The sequence below is a fragment of the Gopherus evgoodei genome, chromosome 1 (assembly GCF_007399415.2).
Source record: "Gopherus evgoodei ecotype Sinaloan lineage chromosome 1, rGopEvg1_v1.p, whole genome shotgun sequence".
In the NCBI taxonomy this organism is placed as follows: Eukaryota; Metazoa; Chordata; order Testudines; family Testudinidae; genus Gopherus; species Gopherus evgoodei.
Window position 1 is genome coordinate 144,562,153 of NC_044322.1, and position 21,180 is coordinate 144,583,332.

Consider the following 21,180-nt stretch of genomic DNA (forward strand, 5'->3'; position numbering starts at 1 on the left):
TCCAATAGAAATATAAAGTTACTTACATTAAACTATTACAATATAAAAATGTAATAAATTGATAGTTGATTTGCTGTCAATTACATCTTGAGTTCACTCATGTATACCCTCTTCTGTATCCATGTATACATGTAGGGCTGTTTTATTCACAAGTTTTTCAGAATAACACAGTGAAAATGTATCCAATTTGTACATTGTTACTAAAAGTATTTATGGTAAAGTTGAGGTGGAGAACATATCAGAATCTAAAACATATGGTTTTAACTTTAGAACTCAATGAGAGCTACAGTGGAATTACATGAAGGTAGGAAAGAAGGCTATCCATCAATTAAAACATTAGTCACTTTGGGGAAAGAAGATCTATCCATAAAGGTAAACTAAAAATATTTTTAAACTGCTGAACTGACTTTCAAAGAAATGCCCACATTAGTAATGTTTTTGATAATCCTTGTAAAATTAAAGATAAATTTAAATTATGTTCTCTGTATAGGTTCTGGCACTCATTCTATTTGCATTAATGTTTATACAAGTAATTTAATGCTTTGTCTGTGTTTGATGCTTGAACTTTCTGTTCCCGAGCAGATATTGAGTGTTCAAGTAAAACCTTGACTGTTTTTCTTAGATAAGTGATCAAGGAGGTGGTGTCCCTCTGAGAAAAATAGATCGACTGTTTAACTACATGTACTCAACAGCACCTAGGCCTAGTTTGGAGCCAACAAGAGCTGCACCTTTGGTAAGCATCTGTGAGTCAAGGTAAAATACTTGTTTCAGAATGCAAGTGCAGTTACACTCTAGTCTCTCACTTAGAGTAATCTGTTTTCCTACATTAAAACTTCTTGAAGTTTTTCAATCACAGAAATTGGATATCATCAGGAAATCTGTGCTGGCAAAACTTACCAGGAGAAAACACTGCTAATTCTTCACTATTATTCATTTTTAGCAATTTAACTTTGGAGTAGGAAATTACTGTCCTTTGAGTGTCCTGAACACCATATTATTGGAAATAACTATCTACAGCGCAGCGTTTTAAAACAGATTGGTGTGAAAGATGTTTAGTATCTAAATTAACTAGCCTATAGTGCAGGAATTGGCAACCTTTCAGAAGTGGTGTGCCGAGTCTTCATTTATTCACTCTAATTTAAGGTTTCACGTGTCAGTAATACATTTTAGAGTTTTTAGAAGGTCTCTTTCTATGTCTATAATATATAACTAAACTATTTTTGTATGTAAAATAAATAAGGTTTTTAAAATGTTTAAGAAGCTTCATTTAAATTTAAATTAAAATGCAGAGCCCCCCAGAATGGTGGCCAGGAGCCGGGGAGTGTAAGTGCCACAGAAAATCAACTTGTGTGCCGACTTTGGCACGCGTGCCATAGGTTGCCTACCCTTGCTATAGTGTTTTGCATGTACACCAAATAGTAGCCAATTAGCTGAGCTACTTTTTTCAGTATTATAGCACTTACAGAGTAAGTAGGAAGTTAGTTTGTATCAGATTTTTTTTAAATGACTTTTATACAGGTTTAAGTCTTTGTCCTCTAAAAATAAAATGAAATCAAAATTTGTTTGTAATATGTGGTGTCACCAGCTAACTCATTTTAGTCTTTGCTCTTTAATAGTGGCATCTGTCGTTCTATTCCTCTTCAGTAGTATCTTCTGTGCCAGATTTACAAAAATGTTCAGCACCTGGTAGCTCCCATTAAGAACAATGGGAGCTGCTGGGTGTGGAATACTTTTCAGATTTGGCCCGTCTGTTATATGATTCCATGTTACAGGATTTATACATTTTTATATTTACTGGATCATTGAAAAAGTGGTCTAACTCAGGGGTTGGCAACCTTTCAGAAGTAGTGTGCCGAGTCTTCATTTATTCACTCTAATTTAAGGTTTTGCGTGCCAGTAATACACTTTAACGTTTTTAGAAAGTCTCTCTCTACAAGTCTATATATAATATAACAAACTAGTGTTGTATTGTAAAATAAACAAGGTTTTCAAAATGTTTAAGAAGCTTCATTTAAAATTAAATTAAAATGTTGATCTTATGCCACCGACCCGCTCAGCCGGCTACTGGTCTGGGGTTCTGTTCACCTAGGCCAGCGGTGGGCTGAGTGGGGCCTGCGACTGGGACCCCAGCTGGGAAGGGTCCGGCAGCCAGAACCCCAGACCAGCAGCAGACTGTGCGGGGCCAGCAGCAGGGACCCCAGACCGGCTATGGACTGAGCGGCTCAGCCCACTGCCACTCAGGGCCTCCATCCTCCGGCTCCTGCCAGCCGGGATTCCGGCTGCCGGACCTGATCAGCCTGCTGCCGGTCTGGGGTCCTGGCCCTGCCCACAAACAGTGGGTACCTACCTTCTCCCTGGTTCTGGCCCATTCTCTTCCTCTGAGCACAGGGCTGGGGGTGAAGGGTCTGGCCAGGAGCTAGAATGAAGGAGGGGGCTCAGGGTTGGGGCAGGAGGTTTGGGTGTGGGGTCACTTAACTAGGCAGGTCCCATTTGGTGTTGGGGGTGCAGGTGGGAATGTGACTCTCATTTGGTGCTCAGGGTGGGGGTGGGGATGTGTGGGGTGCATGGTATGTGGGGGGGCTGGGGATGTGGAGGGTGCAAGAGTCAGGGCAGAGGGCTGGGGGCATGTGAGGGGTGCAGGTGTCAGGGTAGTGGGGCTGGGTATGTGTGGGGGTGCCAGAGTCAGGGCTGGGGTCATGGGGGGGGTGAAGGAGTCAACAGAAGGCTGGGTGGTACAGGGCTCAGGGCAGGGACCTGCGGGGTGTGTGGGGGTGCAGGGCTCAGGGCAGAGGACTGGGTATGTGTGTTGGGGGGTCAGGGCTCAGGGCAGAGGGCTGGGTGACTTCCCCTCCCCCCCCAAACCCACAACCCCCCACCGCTCCTTGTCCCGACTACCCTCTCCTGGGACCCCACCCCCTATCTAAGCCTCCCTGCCCCTTGTCCCCTGACTGACTCCCCAGAACCCTACCCCCTACCTGTCCCCTGACTGCCCCAACCCTTATACACACCCCCGCACCCAGACAGACCCCCTGGACTCTCATGCCTATCTCACTGCTCCCCACCCCCTGACAGAACCCCCAGAACTCTGGACCCATCCAACCCCCCCCTGCTCCCTGCCTGCCCCAACCCCTCTCCACACCCCTGCCTCCTGATAGGACCCCCAGAACTCCCAACTCATCCAACCTCCACAGCTCCCTGTCTCCTGACTACCCCCTCCAGAGACTCCCACACACCCTAACTGCTCCCCCAGGGCCCTCCTTGCTCCCTGTCCCCTGACTGCCCTGGCCCCTATCCATCCCCCAAACAGACCCCGGGACTCCCATGTCCCATCCAACTCCCCCCCTGCTCACTGACTGCTCCCTCCAGAGACCCGCACCTCTAACTACCCCCCAGGATCCCACACACCCTGCGCCCTGTCTCTTGGCTGCTCCCACCCCTTATCCAACTCCCCTCGGCCCCCTTACCATGAGGCTTCCCGCTCATATGGAGCCCTGCCGCCGCTGTGCACGCAGCCCTGCCCTGTCCCTCAGAGCGCTATGCGCACGGCAACAGGGCTCCGGATGAGCGGGGAGCGTCTTTCCCTCCCCACGGAGCCAAATGCTGCCCTGCAGGAGCGCCTAGTCCCAGCCCTCAGAGCGCTGTGCGCACGGCGGCAGGGCTCTAGGGAAGGCGGGGGGGCGGAGGCTTGCTGCACCCGGGTCGACATTCTGGCCTGGGACCACAGACCCCACAGCTTGCCGCGTTGGCAGGATTTTTAATGGCACGCAGAGTCCCAGCAGGCAGTCGCATGCCATTAAAAAACGGCTTGCTTGCCATCTTTGGCACGCGTGCCATGGGTTGCCGACCCCTGGTCTAGTTAGTATACCACTTGGCTGGCATTATTTAATAAGAGGATTGGTTAATGACCTACAGTACACCTGTCTCTAATCAATAGATACTGCTCTTCTCATCTTGTTTGTTCTGTACAGTTTCTTATGCAGTTTTTATCCTTAAGTATGTCAAGTAAAAATGGTATCTTTGGCACTTTCCTCTTCATCTTTTAAATACTCTCCTACCAAGCGTGTTCTTGTTGGTATTTGGCAATGGTGGTGAACTCCATTAGTTTGTTTTGCTGTTTGTAAGCAAATAAGAAGATATTATGCCTGCCCTAGAGAGCTTACAATCTAGTTCATACACGTAATGTGTTTGGCATGGAACAATCTCATTGGTACAGAGAAAATTACTATTTTCCTTCAGGTTATTTGAGTGGAGAGCTTCAAGGCTCCACCTCAACCATCTGCTTCTCTTTTTGGGTGTCTCATTGTTTGCTTCAGCCTCAGATGCTCCTTCAGTGCAAATGAACCCCAATCTACATCTCTGTTGACATGCACTCTCATCTTTCTATTGCCCATCTTTCTATTGCTGCTTTTGACTCTTTCATATTCTAGATTAATACCAAATGCTTCAAAAACAGAAGTGCTCTTTTTCTACAAAATCCTCTTGGATAGTCAGCAACATGGAATGGGCTCTTCAATTCAAATCTGAATTGTTTAGTCCTCCTTAACTCCAGTCTCTCTTCTAACTGTACCACCTTTGTCTGGAACTCATCCATACCACGAATCCGATAAAATGTTTTATTCATTCCTTAATCACATTTTGTCATCACTATTTTTAATTTCTCCTTTTATGATTTTCCTAAACTCCTGCTCTTTTAAACTTCGTAAGATCTAGACTATTATGAGCAAATTATTTCCTGTGTCATTTTCAGTCACTTCTTTTCCATCTGTGAAGCCAGTTAAAAACCGCCTTCCTGTCTTTCCTAATTCTGTATAGAATCGTTCCATTTAATATCTAATCTCTCATCCACTTAATCCATACCTTCTCACTTGGGATCCAATCCTGCAACAACTGATAAGCATGCTTATTTCTAAGCATGTGCATCAGTGCTTGCAGAATTGGGGCTTTTGCTTATCCAGTTGTGCCATCTTCTAAATTTTCCCTGAGATTCTACAAAATTCAGGGGGTGGGGAAGGTGTTACTATTCTACTTGTGCTGCCAATCTATGTGGGAACTCCTTCCCTCTAAATCACTTTCTCTCTAGGAATTCCACTGTAAAATTTGTCTGCCTGTAATTGATACTATATTCCACTTTCATTTTTTCCCATACCTATATTTTTCCCATGAATAGAACCTTCTATTTGTCTCCTAATCTACAAATCAGTTGCAATTCTATAGCAGGGGTGGCCAAACTTACTGATCGTCCAAGCCACATATGATAATCTTCAGATGTTTGAGAGCCAGATGTGCCGGCCAGGGCCCCTGCTCCATGCTGTAGCGCCAACTGGAGCTCCAACCCCAAGCCCTTTCCCCTCTCCCAATAGGGTAGAAGCCCCTAGGCCCAGCAGGCACCTTCCATAGGGATGAAACCCTTAGGCCCACCATCCTGCCTCTGGGCAGAAGCCCCAAGTCCCCGCCCCCAGTCTGGTAGACAGAGAATGGGGATGTGGGGGGCTCTGCGAACTACACTTTAACTGTAAAAGCGGCTCACGAGCCTCAGTTTGGCTACATCTGTTCTATAGCATTTATACTTCAGTTTTCTTCTACTCTGCTCCATCTTCAGGCATCATTTCCCTCTTCTGTCTGTATGAGCAATTGAAAGAAAGAAAGAAAAGTAATCCTGGCAATTATTGCCCTGGAAGTCTGACTTCTGCCCTCTAGGGTAATAGACCAAATATATATACATAGAGAGAGAGAGAGAGCTGTATCACTACATGACCCATGTATGTTCAGAAGGAAGTATCAAGAGTAATGAGAACCTATAGCTCAGATATCTAAATAGAGTGGAGAAGATTTCCAAAGCGAGGCTCAGCATCCTGTTTCATCCAGTGCAGGAGTCAAGAGATATAAGACCTATTGCTGATTCCATTGTTGAGGGAGATGATATGGTCAACTGCTCAGTTTTTTGGCCACAAAATCAGATAGATCAGGATAATATAGGAAATAATTCTTGTTTAAATTGAATCAATCTGCCCATCTATACCTTAGGAAGATGTTTTTCCGTCACTGAATATCAGAGACCATAAAACATAACTGAATGAAGACCCATCACTCCTGCATAGGAAGGAAGGTCAATACTTCAAATGATTATGTGATACTCTTATTTTAGTTTATGTAACATATATCAGACCTTGTCATATAATGTAAAATTATTACTTTTATTTTTCTGTTTTAATTTGCTGTCCCATTTTTTAAATGAGCCCATACACAATGTATGAAACGTTACTTGATTTTGGTTTTTGTTCATTGATGAATGTTCCTTCTATTTCAATAACTTCTGCTACAGAATTAGGTCAGTGGAGAAACCTTGTTACCATGGCAGCCAGTCCTCGTGGTAGGCATCAGCAAACTAAGCAACTGCTTAGGGCCCCAAGCAGCTCACACCCCTCCCCCCCCATTAATTATTAGTATGTGTTGTGTGGGGGAGGCACCAAAAATATTCCTGCTTAGGGCCTCCACTGGGCTAGCATTGGTGCTACCAGCATTCTGATCCTGACAAGGTGTTGGGATCGCCCATATTATGTATTTATAATTGACAAACAACAGTTGAGTCCATTAACACTTATGTTTAATGACAATTAAATCTTTAAGAGAACGATTTAAATCACACATTTAAAATCAGCCTGATATGTACAAGGTAACTATTTATAGTGGGGGAAATGTGCTTTAATTTAAATCTTATTGATAATGCTGCAGCGGCACAGGAGCCAGCCAACAGAGCTGCTAACAGGGGAGTTTCAGTGGGAGTTTCCAGGGGGAGGTTACAGGGGAGACCAAGGCAGAGAAACCAGGAAGTCAGACAAGGGAAGGGGCAGAGGTCTGCCAGCAGCCCAGTGCTTGTTGGTGGCCTGTGGTGCGGTGTGAGGCGTGGATTGCCAGGAACAGAGGTGGAAGGGTATGATTGAGGCAGAGGCAGCAGGTAGAGACACACTGAGGATGACCGGATGCGGTAGCTGTGGCATGTACATGGTCCTGGAGGGGGCACCTGAAAGGAGTTTTGTCTGCATGAAGTGCCGCCTGATAGAGCTGCTGGACGAAAAGATAAGAGGACTGGAGATGCAGGTGGAAACTCTGGCTGAGTTTAGAAGGGGGTTTGAGCAGATGATGGAACACAGACATGATGAGGCATAGGGGATAAGCTCAGACGAGTGGATAGAAGCAGGACCAAAGAACTCTGAGGAGGGGCTGCTGGGTGAGGAAAGTGGACGGTGGAAGCATGTGACTAGGAGAACCAGGCAGAGGAAAAAAACGGGCCAGCAATGGAGAAATAGAACTCAGGAACAGGTTTGCTGAGTTGGAAAATGAAGATGGAGCACAGCAGGCTGCTGAAGGAGAGAGGGCAAGGAAAAAGAGACGAGCAGCTAGTACTGCAGAAGGAAGGGAGGAGTCAATGGAAGCAACACCAAGTATGAGCCCTAGGAGGATTGTAAGAGCGAATACAAATCGAGAGGACTTGCGGCCAGCTGGTGTGGGGGATAGACCGGAGAATCACACTGTCGCCAGGAAAAGGCAAGTCTACGTGATTGGAGACTCTTTACTGAGAAGAATAGACAGGCCTGTAACTGGACCTGATCGGGAGAACAGAAGGGTGTGCTGTCTGCCAGGGGCTAAGATACAGGATGTGGACCTGAGGCTGAATAGGATCCTAGCAGGAGCAGGAAAGAATCCGTTGATTGTCCTTCATGTGGGAACGAATGATACGGCTAGTTACTCGCTGGACTGTATCAAGGAGGACTATGACAGACTGGGGAAAACGCTCAAAGAAATCGAGGCTCAAGTGATCTTCAGTGGGATTCTGCCGGTTCCTAGAGCAGGGCGACGAAGGAGTGACAAGATTATGGCGATCAACAGATGGCTCAGGCACTGGTGTTATAAGGAGGGCTTTGGGATGGGAAGCGTTTACGGATAGACAACTGTTCGCTCAGGATGGACTTCATCTAAGTAAGGAGGGAAATAGAATTCTAGGATGGAGGCTCGCCAACCTCATCAAGAGAGCTTTAAACTAGGAAGTTGGGGGAGATGGTTGGGAGATGTTCAGGAGATCTCCACGCCAGAATATAACCTGGAGAGGGAAGTAAACAAAGTGAGAGGGGATACCCTTGCGGACCAAAGAATTGATCCAAGGAGGAATAGAGGAGTAGAAACCAGATTAACGGGTGATGCTGGTGCTAGAAGGTCTGTGCACGACGGGGGAAAGAATGTCACTGACACCAAACGCCAAAAATTAAAATGTCTGTACATTAATGCGAGGAGCCTAGGTAGCAAGATGGAGGAACTGGAGCTACTGGTGCAGGAAGTGAAACCGGATATTATAGGGATAACAGAAACCTGGTGGAATAGTACTCATGACTGGAGTACAGGTATTGAAGGCTATGTGCTGTTTAGAAAAGACAGGAAGAAAGGCAAAGGTGGTGGAGTAGCCTTGTACATCAACGATGAGATTAACTGTAATGAAATAAGAAGCGATGGAATGGATAAGACAGAGTCTGTCTGGGCAAAAATCACACTGGGTAAAAAAGCAACTAGAGCTTCCCCTGAGATAGTGCTTGGCGTGTGCTACAGACCGCCGGGATCTGATTGGGATATGGATAGAGACCTCTTTAATGTCTTTAATGAAGTAAACACAAAGGGGAAATGTGTGATTATGGGAGACTTCAACTTCCCGGATATAGACTGGAGGACGAGTGCTTGCAAGAATAATAGGGGTCAGATTTTTCTGGATGTGATAGCAGATGGATTTCTTCATCAAGTAGTTGAAGTACCTATGAGAGGGGATGCCATTTTAGATTTGGTTTTGGTGAGCAGTGAGGACCTCGTAGAAGAAATGGTGGTAGGGGACAACCTTGGTTCGAGTGATCATGAGCTGATTCAGTTCAAACTAGATGGAAGGATAAACGAATGTAGATCTGGGATTAGGGTTTTCGACTTCTCGAGGGCTAATTTTAAAGAGTTAAGGAAATTAGTTAGGGAAGTGGATTGGACGGAGGAACTTGCAGATTTAAATGCAGAGGAGGCCTGGAATTACTTTAAGTCGCAGCTGCGGAAATTGTCGGAAGCCTGCATCCCAAGAAAGGGGAAAAAAAACATGGGCAGGAGTTGTAGGCCAAGCTGGATGAGCAAGCAACTCAGAGAGGGGATTAGGAAAAAGCAGAAAGTTTACAGGGAGTGGAAGAAAGGCGGGATTAGCAAGGGAAGCTACCTTGGTGAGGTCAGAACATGTAGGGATAAAGTGAGGAAGGCTAAAAGCCGCATTGAACTGGACCTTGCAAAGGGAATCAAAACCAGTAGTAAAAGGTTCTACAGCCACATAAATAAGAAGAAAACAAAGAAAGAAGAAGTGGGGCCGCTATACACTGAGGATGGAATGGAGGTTAAGGATAACCTAGGCATGGCCCAATATCTAAATAAGTACTTTGCCTCAGTTTTTAATAAGACTAGTGAGGAGTTTAGCGATGATGGAGGGATGATAAACGGGAATGTGGATATGGAGGTGGATATTACCACAACTGAGGTAGAGGCCAAACTTGAACAGCTTAATGGGACAAAATCGGAGGGCCCGGACAATCTCCATCCGAGGATATTAAAGGAACTGGCGCGTGAAATTGCAAGCCCGTTAGCGAGAATTTTTAAGCAATCGATAAACTCGGGGGTTGTGCCGTACGACTGGAGAATTGCTAATGTAGTTCCTATTTTTAAGAAAGGGAATAAAAGTGATCCGGGTAATTATAGGCCTGTTAGCTTGACGTCTGTAGTATGTAAGGTCTTGGAAAAAATTTTAAGGGAGAAAGTAGTTAAGGACATAGAGGTCAATGGTAATTGGGACGAATTGCAACATGGATTTACTAAAGGTAGATCGTGCCAAACCAATCTGATCTCCTTCTTTGAGAAAGTGACGGATTACTTAGATAAAGGAAATGCGGTAGATCTAATTTACCTCGATTTCAGTAAGGCGTTTGACACGGTTCCACATGGGGAACTGTTAGTAAAATTGGAAAAGATGGGGATGAATATGAAAGTTGTAAGGTGGATAAGGAGCTGGTTAAAGGGGAGACTCCAGCGGGTCGTATTGAAGGGTGAACTGTCAGGCTGGAAGGAGGTTACTAGTGGAGTCCCTCAAGGATCGTTTTTGGGACCGATCTTATTTAACCTTTTTATTACTGACCTTGGCACAAAGAGCGGGAATGTGCTAATAAAGTTTACGGATGACACAAAGCTGGGGGGTATTGCTAACACGGAGAAGGACAGGGATACTATTCAGGAAGATCTGGACCACCTTGTAAACTGGAGTAATAGTAATAGGATGAAATACAATAGTGAAAAGTGCAAGGTCATGCACTTAGGGATTAATAATAAGAATTTTAGATATACGTTGGGGACGCATCAGTTGGAAGGGACAGAGGAGGAGAAGGACCTTGGGGTATTGGTTGATAGCAGGATGACTGTGAGCCGCCAATATGATACGTCCGTTAAAAAAGCAAATGCGATTTTAGGATGCATCAGGCGAGGTATTTCCAGCAAGGATAAGGAGGTGTTAGTACCGTTATATAAGGCGCTGGTGAGACCCCATCTGGAATATTGTGTGCAGTTCTGGTGTCCCATGTTCAAGAAGGATGAATTCAAACTGGAATAGGTCCAGAGACGGGCTACTAGGATGATCCGAGGAATGGAAAACCTGCCTTATGAAAGGAGACTCAAAGAGCTTGGCTTGTTTAGCCTGGCCAAAAGAAGGCTGCGGGGGGATATGCTTGCTCTGTATAAATATATCAGGGGGGTTAACGTTAGGGAGGGAGAGGAATTATTTAAGTTTAGTACTAATGTAGGCACGAGGACGAATGGGTACAAACTGGATATTAGGAAGTTTAGACTTGAAATTAGGCGAAGGTTTCTAACCATTAGGGGAGTGAAGTTCTGGAACAGCCTTCCGAGGGAAGTAGTGGGGTGCAAAAGACTTATCTGGCTTTAAGACTAAGCTTGATAAGTATATGGAGGGGATGTCATGATAGGATAGTTTAATTTGGGCAATTGATCTTGGATTATCACCAGATAAGTCTGCTCAGTGGTCTGCGGGGAGATGTTGGATGGGATGGGAACTGACTTACTGCAGAGAATTCCTTCTTGGGTGCTGGCTGGTGAGTCTTGCCCACATGCTCAGGGTTTAGCTGATCGCCATATTTGGGGTCGGGAAGGAATTTTCCTCCAGGGTGGATTGGCAGGGGCCCTGGAGGTTTTTCGCCTTCCCCTGCAGCGTGGGGCATGGGTCGCTTGCTGGTGGATTCTCTGCAGCTTGAGGTCTTCAAACCAATTTTGGGGATTTCAATAACTCAGTCCTGGGTTAGGGGTTGTTATAAAAGTGGATGGGTAGTGTTCTGTGGCCTTCCTTGTGCAGGAGGTCAGACTAGATGATCATATTGGTCCCTTCTGACCTATGAGTCTATGAGTCTATTTAATACAGTGTGGAATATATTTCCCATGTATCTACTGCACATTCTAATGCTTGATGAAAGATTGGTGTTAGAAAGCTTGTTTTCTCAAAGAACAGAGTTTTGCCCCCATTGCCTGTATTCTGTGTCCTAGAGCAAGGACAGCCCTGACACAGCAATTAATGTGTGTTAGTTGGCATACTTTTACTTGAAAGAACAGGGCCATGTTAAAACAAGATCCCTGGAATCTGAACCTTGTGGCCTTCAGGGTGTCCACCAAAACACTGCATGAAAAATAGGAAGTCTGCTTTCCAAAGAGTGAGCTGGAGAATATGGGGAGGGGAAGGTAGAATAAAGGAATGAATTGGTGTGGGATGGCACAGACAAAAGTAAGGGACAGGAAACAAGAAAGACTGGGTGCCCAAAATTTAGGGGCAGTGGGTTCTGTTTAGTCTTGATCCACTCTTGAGGGTGAATAATCATGTCAACTGTTAGCTCTTCCAATTCACATGCTTTTTAACTTTAGTAAAATAACTAGTGTCCTATGTCCAGCAAAGATTTGAGTGTTGTTTTTTAAAACATTTTTGTGGAAATTGATTATTTTGCTGTCCTAGGAAGAATTCTTCCCTTGTTAACGATTCACAAGAAATGTGCTCTTAAAATGAGGTGTCTCCAAGTGATGCATGTGCCTGTATGTCCTATGTTAATGGGAGTCTTTGAGAAGTGAGTTTATGGCATGCTGTTTTTTAATTTAAAAGAGAGAGCAAGTAAACAAACAGCTATTTTCACAGTGGAAGCACAGATACTAATAACTATATAACAAGCAGCATGACAGGTGTTTCCAGGAATTATCTTCACCATTTCTCGCCTCCCTTTCCCTCCAACTTACTGTTATAGCCATCAACTTAAAAGTTAAGCAATGCTGTAAACCAATCCAGGTCTCTGCATTTAGCTTCTGTGAAAATCAGGCAACTTCCCTGGAAGAGTGTGTATGTGTAGTATGTGTGTCTGTAAAGATAGACATGATAAAGCTGCATAACATGAGAGAATATGTCATGGGACCTGGGGTATAAAGGTTTTATCAATATGAGTTTGGAATAGATGTATTATTCATGAGTGGTGAATCCATGCATTAATTGTGTAGGGCATCCCAAACTCATGCTGGTAAAACCTGTATAACATAGCATCCCATTGTGTATTTTAAAATCCAGGCGTGATCCTCAGCTGATATAAATCCAGTGTTGCATTGTTGACTACAGTGCCATTTTACATCAGCTAAGGATCTGACACCACATATCTTGCAGTCTGCCAAGGCTAGAAACATTGTATTGGAATGGGGGTTTCCTGGCTTTCCAAAATATAAAATGCCCAGGTCTTGCCCTAAAGAATCACAAGGTACACTTCTCACAGGATACTCTTCCACTCTGTGTACACAATTTTGTTTGTAACACAATATCCATACTAATAATTTTAATGTATGTACATGTGTATCATTTGTGTGTTCATTGCATGTATTACTCTATTTCCCTGAGGACCTTACATGATATTTACCTTCTTTTCTGGGAGGCAGATTTTGGGTCTGAACTGATTGAAAGTTTCAGCTTTCAAGATGGTGGCTATAGCAATAAGTATAATGCCCCTAGTGGATATATGTTTGTGTAGTGACTGACTCATTGCAATTTGATGCTACTTTTCCATATAGTTTAAAGTGTATCACTCAAGAAGAAAACATTGTGATGTACTTTACTTTTATCATTTAAGGTCCTAAATTAAGGAGATGGAGAAGAGGCGAAGACAGAGCAAGATTATAATAATGCAGTTTGTACGCAGTGTGATGCTTGTACCATTGTTGATTTTCTGAAAAAGGTCAGGGCTCAGTTTCTTTGGCAGATCTATGTGAGGAAGTTAGCACAGCAACTCACGTACATAATGCCTGGCTCACACCAAGGTTATTAACACTATCCTCATTAGTAACTTTTCTCTGAAGTCTGTCAAGATGACACATTAACAGCCTTATTATGCAACGTGTTACTGGTTATTGTTGGTACTAGAATTCCCATACAGGGTTTCTTACAACAGCTCTGTTCATCATTACTGCCCCCCAAACAGTGGGTGGGCTTGCTAGGGAGCCACAGAGGTGAGGATTCCTCTAGTCCAGGGGTCAGCAACCTTTCAGAAGTGCTGTGCCGAGTCTTCATTTATTCACTGTAATTTAAGGTTTCGCGTGCCGGTAATACATTTTGATGTTTTTATACGGTCTCTTTTTATTAGTTAATATATTACTAAACTATTGTTGTATATAACATAAATAAGGTTTTAAAAATGTTTAAGAAGCTTCATTTAAAATTAAATTAAAATGCAGAGTCCCCCGGACTGGTGGCCAGGACCCGAACAGTGTGAGTGCCACTGAAAATAAGCTCATGTGCCGCCTTTGGCACAAGTGCATAGGTTGCCTCCCCCTGCTCTAGTCAGTGAGTTAGTTAACCAAGAAGCTGGAGCAGCCATTTGCTTGTTCACATTTGTGGGATGTGATTCTTCACAAGGACTAGATTATATAAATGACTGAATGTTAAATGAGCATTTCGGTCCTTTCCCTGTGCTTCTGGTTTGCCTTTCTTGTTGTTTTGCTGTAGTTCAAACTTTCTTGACAGCATTTTGCTGTTCATTGCTTTGTAAGAGCATAGTTTTCAAGCACTTTGTTGCAGCCTATTTTTCTTGCTTTGGAAAGGCCTTGCCAATATAGAGGGATGCAAACAAATAACAAGTATGGTGATTCTCTGCCTCAGCTGGGGACACGTTGTGGGGGGCTGAAACGGGGCATGCTCCGCTCCTGTCTTTTTGCGTCTCAGAAATCTGCTTAGACTCCTGTAGTTGTTTATCCAACTGTGCCATTCATTTACAATCTCTTTCAGCAGTACTATTTGTAGTGTACCCTGTGCTTTTGGCCCTTCCCCCAGGGCCTGAGAGGAGCTGCAGTTTTTTTAGTCTGAGATCTCTAGGAGACTGGGCTCAGCTAGCCCTGATCCTCTCTCCCCCTCGCTGCTTTCCTGTGCCCTTCTTATCAGTCAGTTGGCTCTTCAGCTTGCCCAGCCTCCCTTCCTCACACACTCCTGAGTGGGGTAATTTAAGTTAATTATCTAGTCATCTTTTTCTGAGGGAACTGAGTGATCAGAGTGCAAGCTCACCTGGTAACTCTGCACTCTGTCACAGGGCTGAAAGCTTGGATCTGCAGGTAGAAGCTTGTTCCACTATCTGCAGTGAAAGAGAAGACTGCCAGTATGAATACCCTCATCTCCATAGGCTAGGGTCATGAAAGAGGAAGACTTTGTCTCCTGTGTAATTGGGGATACAGGTCTTAGCGTGTAACCACTTCAAGCCTATGAATGAGAAGTCTGTGCCTAGGCAAGTAGAGTGTGGCTTATAATGGGATCTTAATGTTCAACAGAAGGGCCACTGTGCTGCAGCATGATTTTTTTGATGATGGGTAACCATAGCAAGGGCTATCTGCCTGTTACTATTTTGTATATTATTAATAATGTTGGAGTCCTTACTTTCCCTACACGTCCCTTCTGTCCTCCATTGTAGCATGTTGCAACATGCCATCAATAGTCATTGGTCTGCATTGCTAAATCAGCTGACGCATGCATGGCTGTGTCTTGCGTTTTCCACGTTCTATTCCAAAATAATAAACTGCTGTTAGCTACTCAGTACCAACAAAATCAATGGAATATTGCAGCACAAGCTATCTTATGAGAGAGCTGTACAGAGCATCATCCTCTTTTGTTTGGTAGGGACTGTTTACTGTTTGTGCTGCTAAATTAACTGTCTTCTTGGGAAAGTAACAACGTGCACAAGCTAATCTACTAAAGCCTCTAATCGGATTTGGTCCTTTTTTTTGTATGTTGCCAAAATGTATACTGCTGTTGGAGATTTTTCTCTTTAATTTTTAAGCGAGTAAATCTTGTATAGGCAGAAAGAAGGCTGCAATATATTATATAGGCTGAGGAACAAAAGAAAGTCTGAAGGGCAAATTGATACAAATAGGATAATTAGCTATCTTTAACCTTGTTTTGATAAATAATTATAGCTCATACATATTGATTTTTAACTTCATCACCACAAATGTTTGTTTTTGTTTTTTGTAGGCTGGATTTGGGTATGGTTTGCCAATCTCTCGTCTTTATGCTAGATACTTTCAAGGAGATCTCAAACTCTATTCAATGGAAGGCGTGGGTACTGATGCTGTAATTTATTTGAAGGTAACAACTTGATTCCATCATAAGATAGTAAAGCTCTCAATATAATTAATTCTCTTGAGGCAGAACAGTCAACTGTTCGTCATTTCACACTTACATTTGTTTCCAGTGTATATATACAGGTTTTTTAACTTGTATTATTGTACTTTATTTAAATCAGACATGCAGAATCTAAGAACTGAAGTTATAAATGTGGCATTTTTGACCACAGGCTTTGATATTGAATTAGCTTGTTTCCAGTATGTTTTTTTTATCCCTTAATGTTAGGTCTTCCATATTTTGATTTTGATCCATATTAAAGTGATGAGATACCCAAGACTCTGGTTTGATGGCAGGCAACTTTTGTTAATACTTTTGTTCTTTTGGTTTCTGCCACTTGGGACCACAATTAAATTGGGAGAGCAGGAAGAAGTGCACATTGAAGTGTAGAATAATGATACAGGTGTCATAAACAGATAGCTAAGGGTTAATGTCTCTTTCACCTGAAGCACCTGACCAGAGGACCAATCAGGAAACCAGATTTTTTCAACTTTGGGTGGAAGGAATTTTGTGTCTGAGGTCTTTGTTTTCTGTCTGCCTGCTTTCTCTGAGCTTTGGAGAAGTAGTTTCTGCTTTCTAGTCTTCTGTTTCTAAGTGTAAGGACAAAGAGATTAGATAGTAAGTTATATGGTTTCTTTTCTTTGGTATTTGCATGAATATAAGTGCTGGAGTGCTTTGATTTGTATTCTTTTTGAATAAGGCTGTTTATTCATATTTCTTCTAAGCAATTGACCCTGTATTTTGTCACCTTAATACAGAGAGACCATTTGTATGTATTTTCTTTCTTTTTATATAAAGCTTTCTTTTTGAGACCTGTTGGAGTTTTCTTTTCTGGGAAATTTCAGGGAAATTGAGTCTGTACTCACCAGGGAATTGGTGGGAGGAAGAAATCAGGGGGAGATCTGTGTGTGTTGGATTTGCTAGCCTGATTTTGCATTCCCTCTGGGTGAAGAGGAAAGTGCTTTTGTTTCCAGGACCGGAAACGGAGAGGGGGAGTCACTCTGTTTGGATTCACAGAGCTTGTGTCTGTGTATCTCTGCAGGAGCACCTGGAGGGGGGAAGGGAAAAAGGATTATTTCCCTTTGTTGTGAGACTCAAGGGATTTGGGTCTTGGGGTCCCCAGGGAAGGTTTTTCAGGGGGACCAGAGTGCCCCAAAACACTCTAATTTTTTGGGTGGTGGCAGCAAGTACCAGGTCCAAGCTGGTAACTAAGCTTGGAGGTTTTCATGCTAACCCCCATATTTTGGACGCTAAGGTCCAAATCTGGGACTAAAGTTATGACAACAGGTTAAAATGTTCCATATCTATTCTTTTTTTCTCCTCCTTTGTCTTCACTTTTACTTCTCCCATCTTTGGGGCTCACCCCTTAGTATGAACCTTGCCCCTAGCCAATGCAGGTTAGATAATATTGTTTGGAATTTACCAAGGATTAACTCTCCATCTCTGGCAAGTTTTAAATCAGGATTGGATGCTTTTCTAAAAGATACACTGTAGGAATTATTGTGGGGAAGTTTTATGGTCTGTATTATACAGGAGGTCAGACTAGATCATCACAAAATAGAGAAACTCTCATGGCAAACATTCTGCCAGTCACTCCCTCTCTTATATTAAGGGAGTTCCATCTCGAGTGTGTTTGCTGAGCTCAACTGTAGCAGTATATCCTGGGGGGAGAGGCATCACTCAGGTAATCAGGTCACAAATAAATCAGGACATTTAAGCCAACTGCTTAAATCCGACCCTGAAGGTTATTTCAAGCCAGTGCATGACACGTAGTGCTAGTCCGTGCAGCTGCACTGAGTAAGCACTTAATAAGTAATTCTCCACTGGCTTCATCTTCTGAATGGTACCAAAGTGTAACCCCATGTCGAGTGCATTACAATAATCTAATCTTGATTTGACAAAGGTATGGATAAGTGTGGCAAGGTCCTAACTGGAGAGAGAAGTTGAATGTTTGTGGGCTTACTCAGCAGCCCAGCAAAATGCAATAAATAGAAAAAACTGCCACCTGTACATCCAGGAGCTGCCCAGGATCTAACAGAAACTCCAAGTTGTGCACTTGTGTTACAACTCACAATTGCAGTCCCTCTTTGAATTCTACCACCTCTTCCAGCTGCTTCTCCATGACCCACCAACACTATCTCAGTCTTGCCTGGATTGCATCAAGCCAGCTGGCTTCAGTTCTAGATACAAATTAATCATGTTAGATCTAGGGCAGTGGTTCTCAACCAGGGATACATGTACCCATCGGGCTATGCAGAGGTCTTCCAGGGGTACATCAAGTCATTTTGATATTTGCCTAGTTTTACAACAGGCAGCATAATAAGCACTAGTGAAATAGGTACAAACTAAAATTTCATACAGACAATAGCTTGTTTATACTGCTCTATATTCTGCTATAAACTGAAATGTAAGTACAGTTTTTATATTCTAAATGATTTATTTTATAATTGTATGGCAAAAATGAGAAAGTAAGCTGTAATAGTGTGCTGTGACATTTTTGTGTCTGATGTCTGATTTATGTCTGATTTTTGTAAGCAGGTAGTAGTTCAAGTAATTGCTCATGTGTATTCCACAGTAGGTGTGCGTGCTCACCATGTGCACTGGTGCTGAAAGTTTTTCCCCTAGCCAAAACCGTAGGGGGGGGAGCGCCCCCCACAACCCCTGGAGTGGCGCCTGTCTGGTGTGGTATAAGGGGATCCACGCGCTCCCCCTACCCTCAGTTCCTTCTTGCCGCCAGTGAGGGTGCATCAGAACTGCTCTGTAATTAGTTAGCTGAGTAGTTAGTTTTAGTTAGTCAGTGAGTCCGGGCAGGGGCATGCCCCGAGCCCTGGGATTTGTCGTGTGGTTCTTGTCGGCATTCTATGCCAAGTAGTGACCTGCACACAGACTGTTTGAGCTGTTCGGGAGAAACGCACATCAGCGAAAGGTGCAAAATTTGCAAATCGTTTAAGCCCTGGATTAAAAGGGAAAGAGACATTAGGCTATGGGCCATTATGATGGAGACGGAGACGGTACCGGGCACTGTGGTGTCGGTACGCAGCAATCAGCCAGTGCCATCCACCAGTCAACACTGCTCCCCCTCCACGGGACACGGCAAGAGGACCAGGAAGACTCCCTCTTCGCAATGGCACTGAGGGAAGTCTGGGAAAGAGGCTAGGCCAGGCGTCTCAAACAGGAGGCCCACGGGGTTATTTTCTGTGGCCTGCGAGCTCTTCGCGGCCCCCCACCCTCCCCCAGCGTTTACCTAGAGCGACTCTGGCCTGATGCACACCAGAGGAAGGGCATGCTCCCTCCCTGCCTGCCCCTGTGCTGCTCCAGGAAGCGGCTGGGGCACAGAGGTCTGTGTGTTGCTCTTCCTTCAGGCAGTGCCCCCAGCAGCTCCCATTGGCCGCGGTTCCCCATTCCCAACCAGTGGGAGCTGCTGGAGGCGGTGCCTGAAGCAACAGCAACACACAGACCCCTGTGCCCCTCCTCCCACAGGTTCCGGCTGCTTCCCAGAGCGTGCCAGGCCAGAGCCTGCCCCCTGAACCTCTCCTGCAATGAACCCCCTGCCCTGAGCCCCATGCCACACCCCGACCACCTGCCATAACCTGCATCCTAACCCACTGCCCTGAGTCCCCTGCCGCACCCCGACCCCCTGCCCTGAGCCCCTGACACTCGCCGCACCCCTCCTGCACCCCAATGTCCTTCCGCATGTTGCACCCTGGCCCCCTGCCACACCCCTCACCCCTCCTGCACCCCACACCCCAACTCCCTGCCCTGAGCCCCTGCCACACCCCACGCTCCTCCTGTCCCCCCTGTGGGCAGGGAGGGGGCAGAGTTGGGGTGTGGATTTCAGGAAAGGGGTTGGAATGGGGACAGGGAAGGGGTGGGAAGAGGCAGCACAGGGATGCCCATGCCGGTGCCTGGAGCTCCACCGATGTCAGCCCCGCACTCCAGAGGCAAGCCGCTATTGGGATCTCCGCAGTCACCCCCGGCTCAGTACCGGTCTCGATCAAGGGAACGTTCCTGACTTGGATCACCACCCAGCATCTGCTCTGGGCAAAGTCCACAGGGATCGCCCCCGATGCCAACTAGACTGTCGGGCTCAGTTCCATCCGGCCAGAACTTACGACACTGGTCCTCCTCAGGCAGCAGATATCGATGGGACCGCGGCGGACGTTTGTTGTTGGTCCTCGTCCTGAAGAGGGTACTGCAGTCGGTCAAGGCACAGTCCTCGACGCTGTTCCCGCTCGGACTCCCACTCTGAGTCTTTGCTGAGACATCACCGCCATGGACGTTGATCGTCGTTGTCTCACTGTCGCAGGTCTGCCTGTTGAGGCCGTTTGTGGAGCAGCTATTACCATCGGTACTGGTCCTCTACGTCGAGATCACGGTCCCGTGACTATTGCAGATCCCGACACTGCTGCTCCTCTCAGTTGAGAGACAGCAATGGATCCTACGCCAGCCAGGTCTCCATTTGTAGCTGCGCTTCTAGGCAGACCAGCCAACTTGGACAGCCAGCTCCGCCAGTGTCACAGCAAGTGCAGTGGCACTGAGTGTCGTGGCTGGCCCAGTGGTACCAGTGGGCACCATGGCCTCCAACGTAGCCCCTAGTGGGAGCTCACTCGGTGGCTGGAGCTTCGGAGGCTCCATCAGCCTCTATCTCCAGACCCCTGACAAAAGAATTGGTGGGACACACGTCCTTGGCACCATCCCCAGAGTCCAACCAGATGGTGGATCCTCCAGTGCCAGTCGACACCCTGAGCACCGTGCCGGCCTCTTCACCCCACCTGGATGAGGCGATTGCGACCCCAACCTCCTGAATCCCGCAGGAGGACTTCAGGGCCCACCAAGACCTCATAAAGAGGGTGGCAGCAAGCATACACCTCCAGGCAGATGAGACGGAAGAGCCTGTGGACTCCCTGTTCAATATGCTGTCCCCCTCACCACTGGGTAGGGTGGCCTTGCCACTCCATGAAGAAGTGGCTAAGATTTCAAATGCCCTATGGCAAACACTGTGGCCTCGTTGGCTCCTATATCAAAGGAGTCTGAGCAAAAGTACTTCATACGCGCTAAGGGGCATGAATACCTATATACTGGTACATAGGTCAACCACAGGGAATGGCAAGGTCAGCCAGTCCCGACCCCAAACAACAAAGACTCTCAAAGACTGGACTCTTTGGTAGGAAAATTTATTAATCTTCGAGCTTTCAGTTATGGGAAGATGAACCATCAGGCTCTCCTGGGCTGGTACGAATTCAGTCTGTGGGGCTCCCTGGCTAAGTCTGAGGACTCCCTCCAGCAGTGTGATAAGGAGGAGTTCAGGGTGCTCGCGGAGGAAGGAACACTGGCAGCTTGAGCTTCCCTGCAGGCTGCCTCAGATACTGCGGAAATGGCCGTGCGAACTGTGGCCTCAGCAGTGTCCATGAGACGGGCTTCATGGCTTC

At 45.5% G+C, this 21,180-nt stretch overlaps 1 protein-coding gene across 2 annotated transcripts in view; it reads left to right on the forward strand.

Moving 5' to 3' along the window:
* The window catches only part of PDK3 (pyruvate dehydrogenase kinase 3), a 132,175-nt gene that overhangs the window by 100,133 nt on the left and 10,862 nt on the right, over positions 1 to 21,180 (forward strand). For both annotated transcript variants that reach the window (XR_004001963.1, XM_030575124.1), the window contains exons 8-10: positions 271 to 372; positions 623 to 733; positions 15,602 to 15,715. Coding sequence is in view for 1 of the 2 variants with exons in the window: in XM_030575124.1 (XP_030430984.1) it covers positions 271 to 372; positions 623 to 733; positions 15,602 to 15,715 (327 nt within the window). In the remaining variant the exon portion in view is untranslated. The remainder of the gene's footprint in view (positions 1 to 270; positions 373 to 622; positions 734 to 15,601; positions 15,716 to 21,180) is intronic.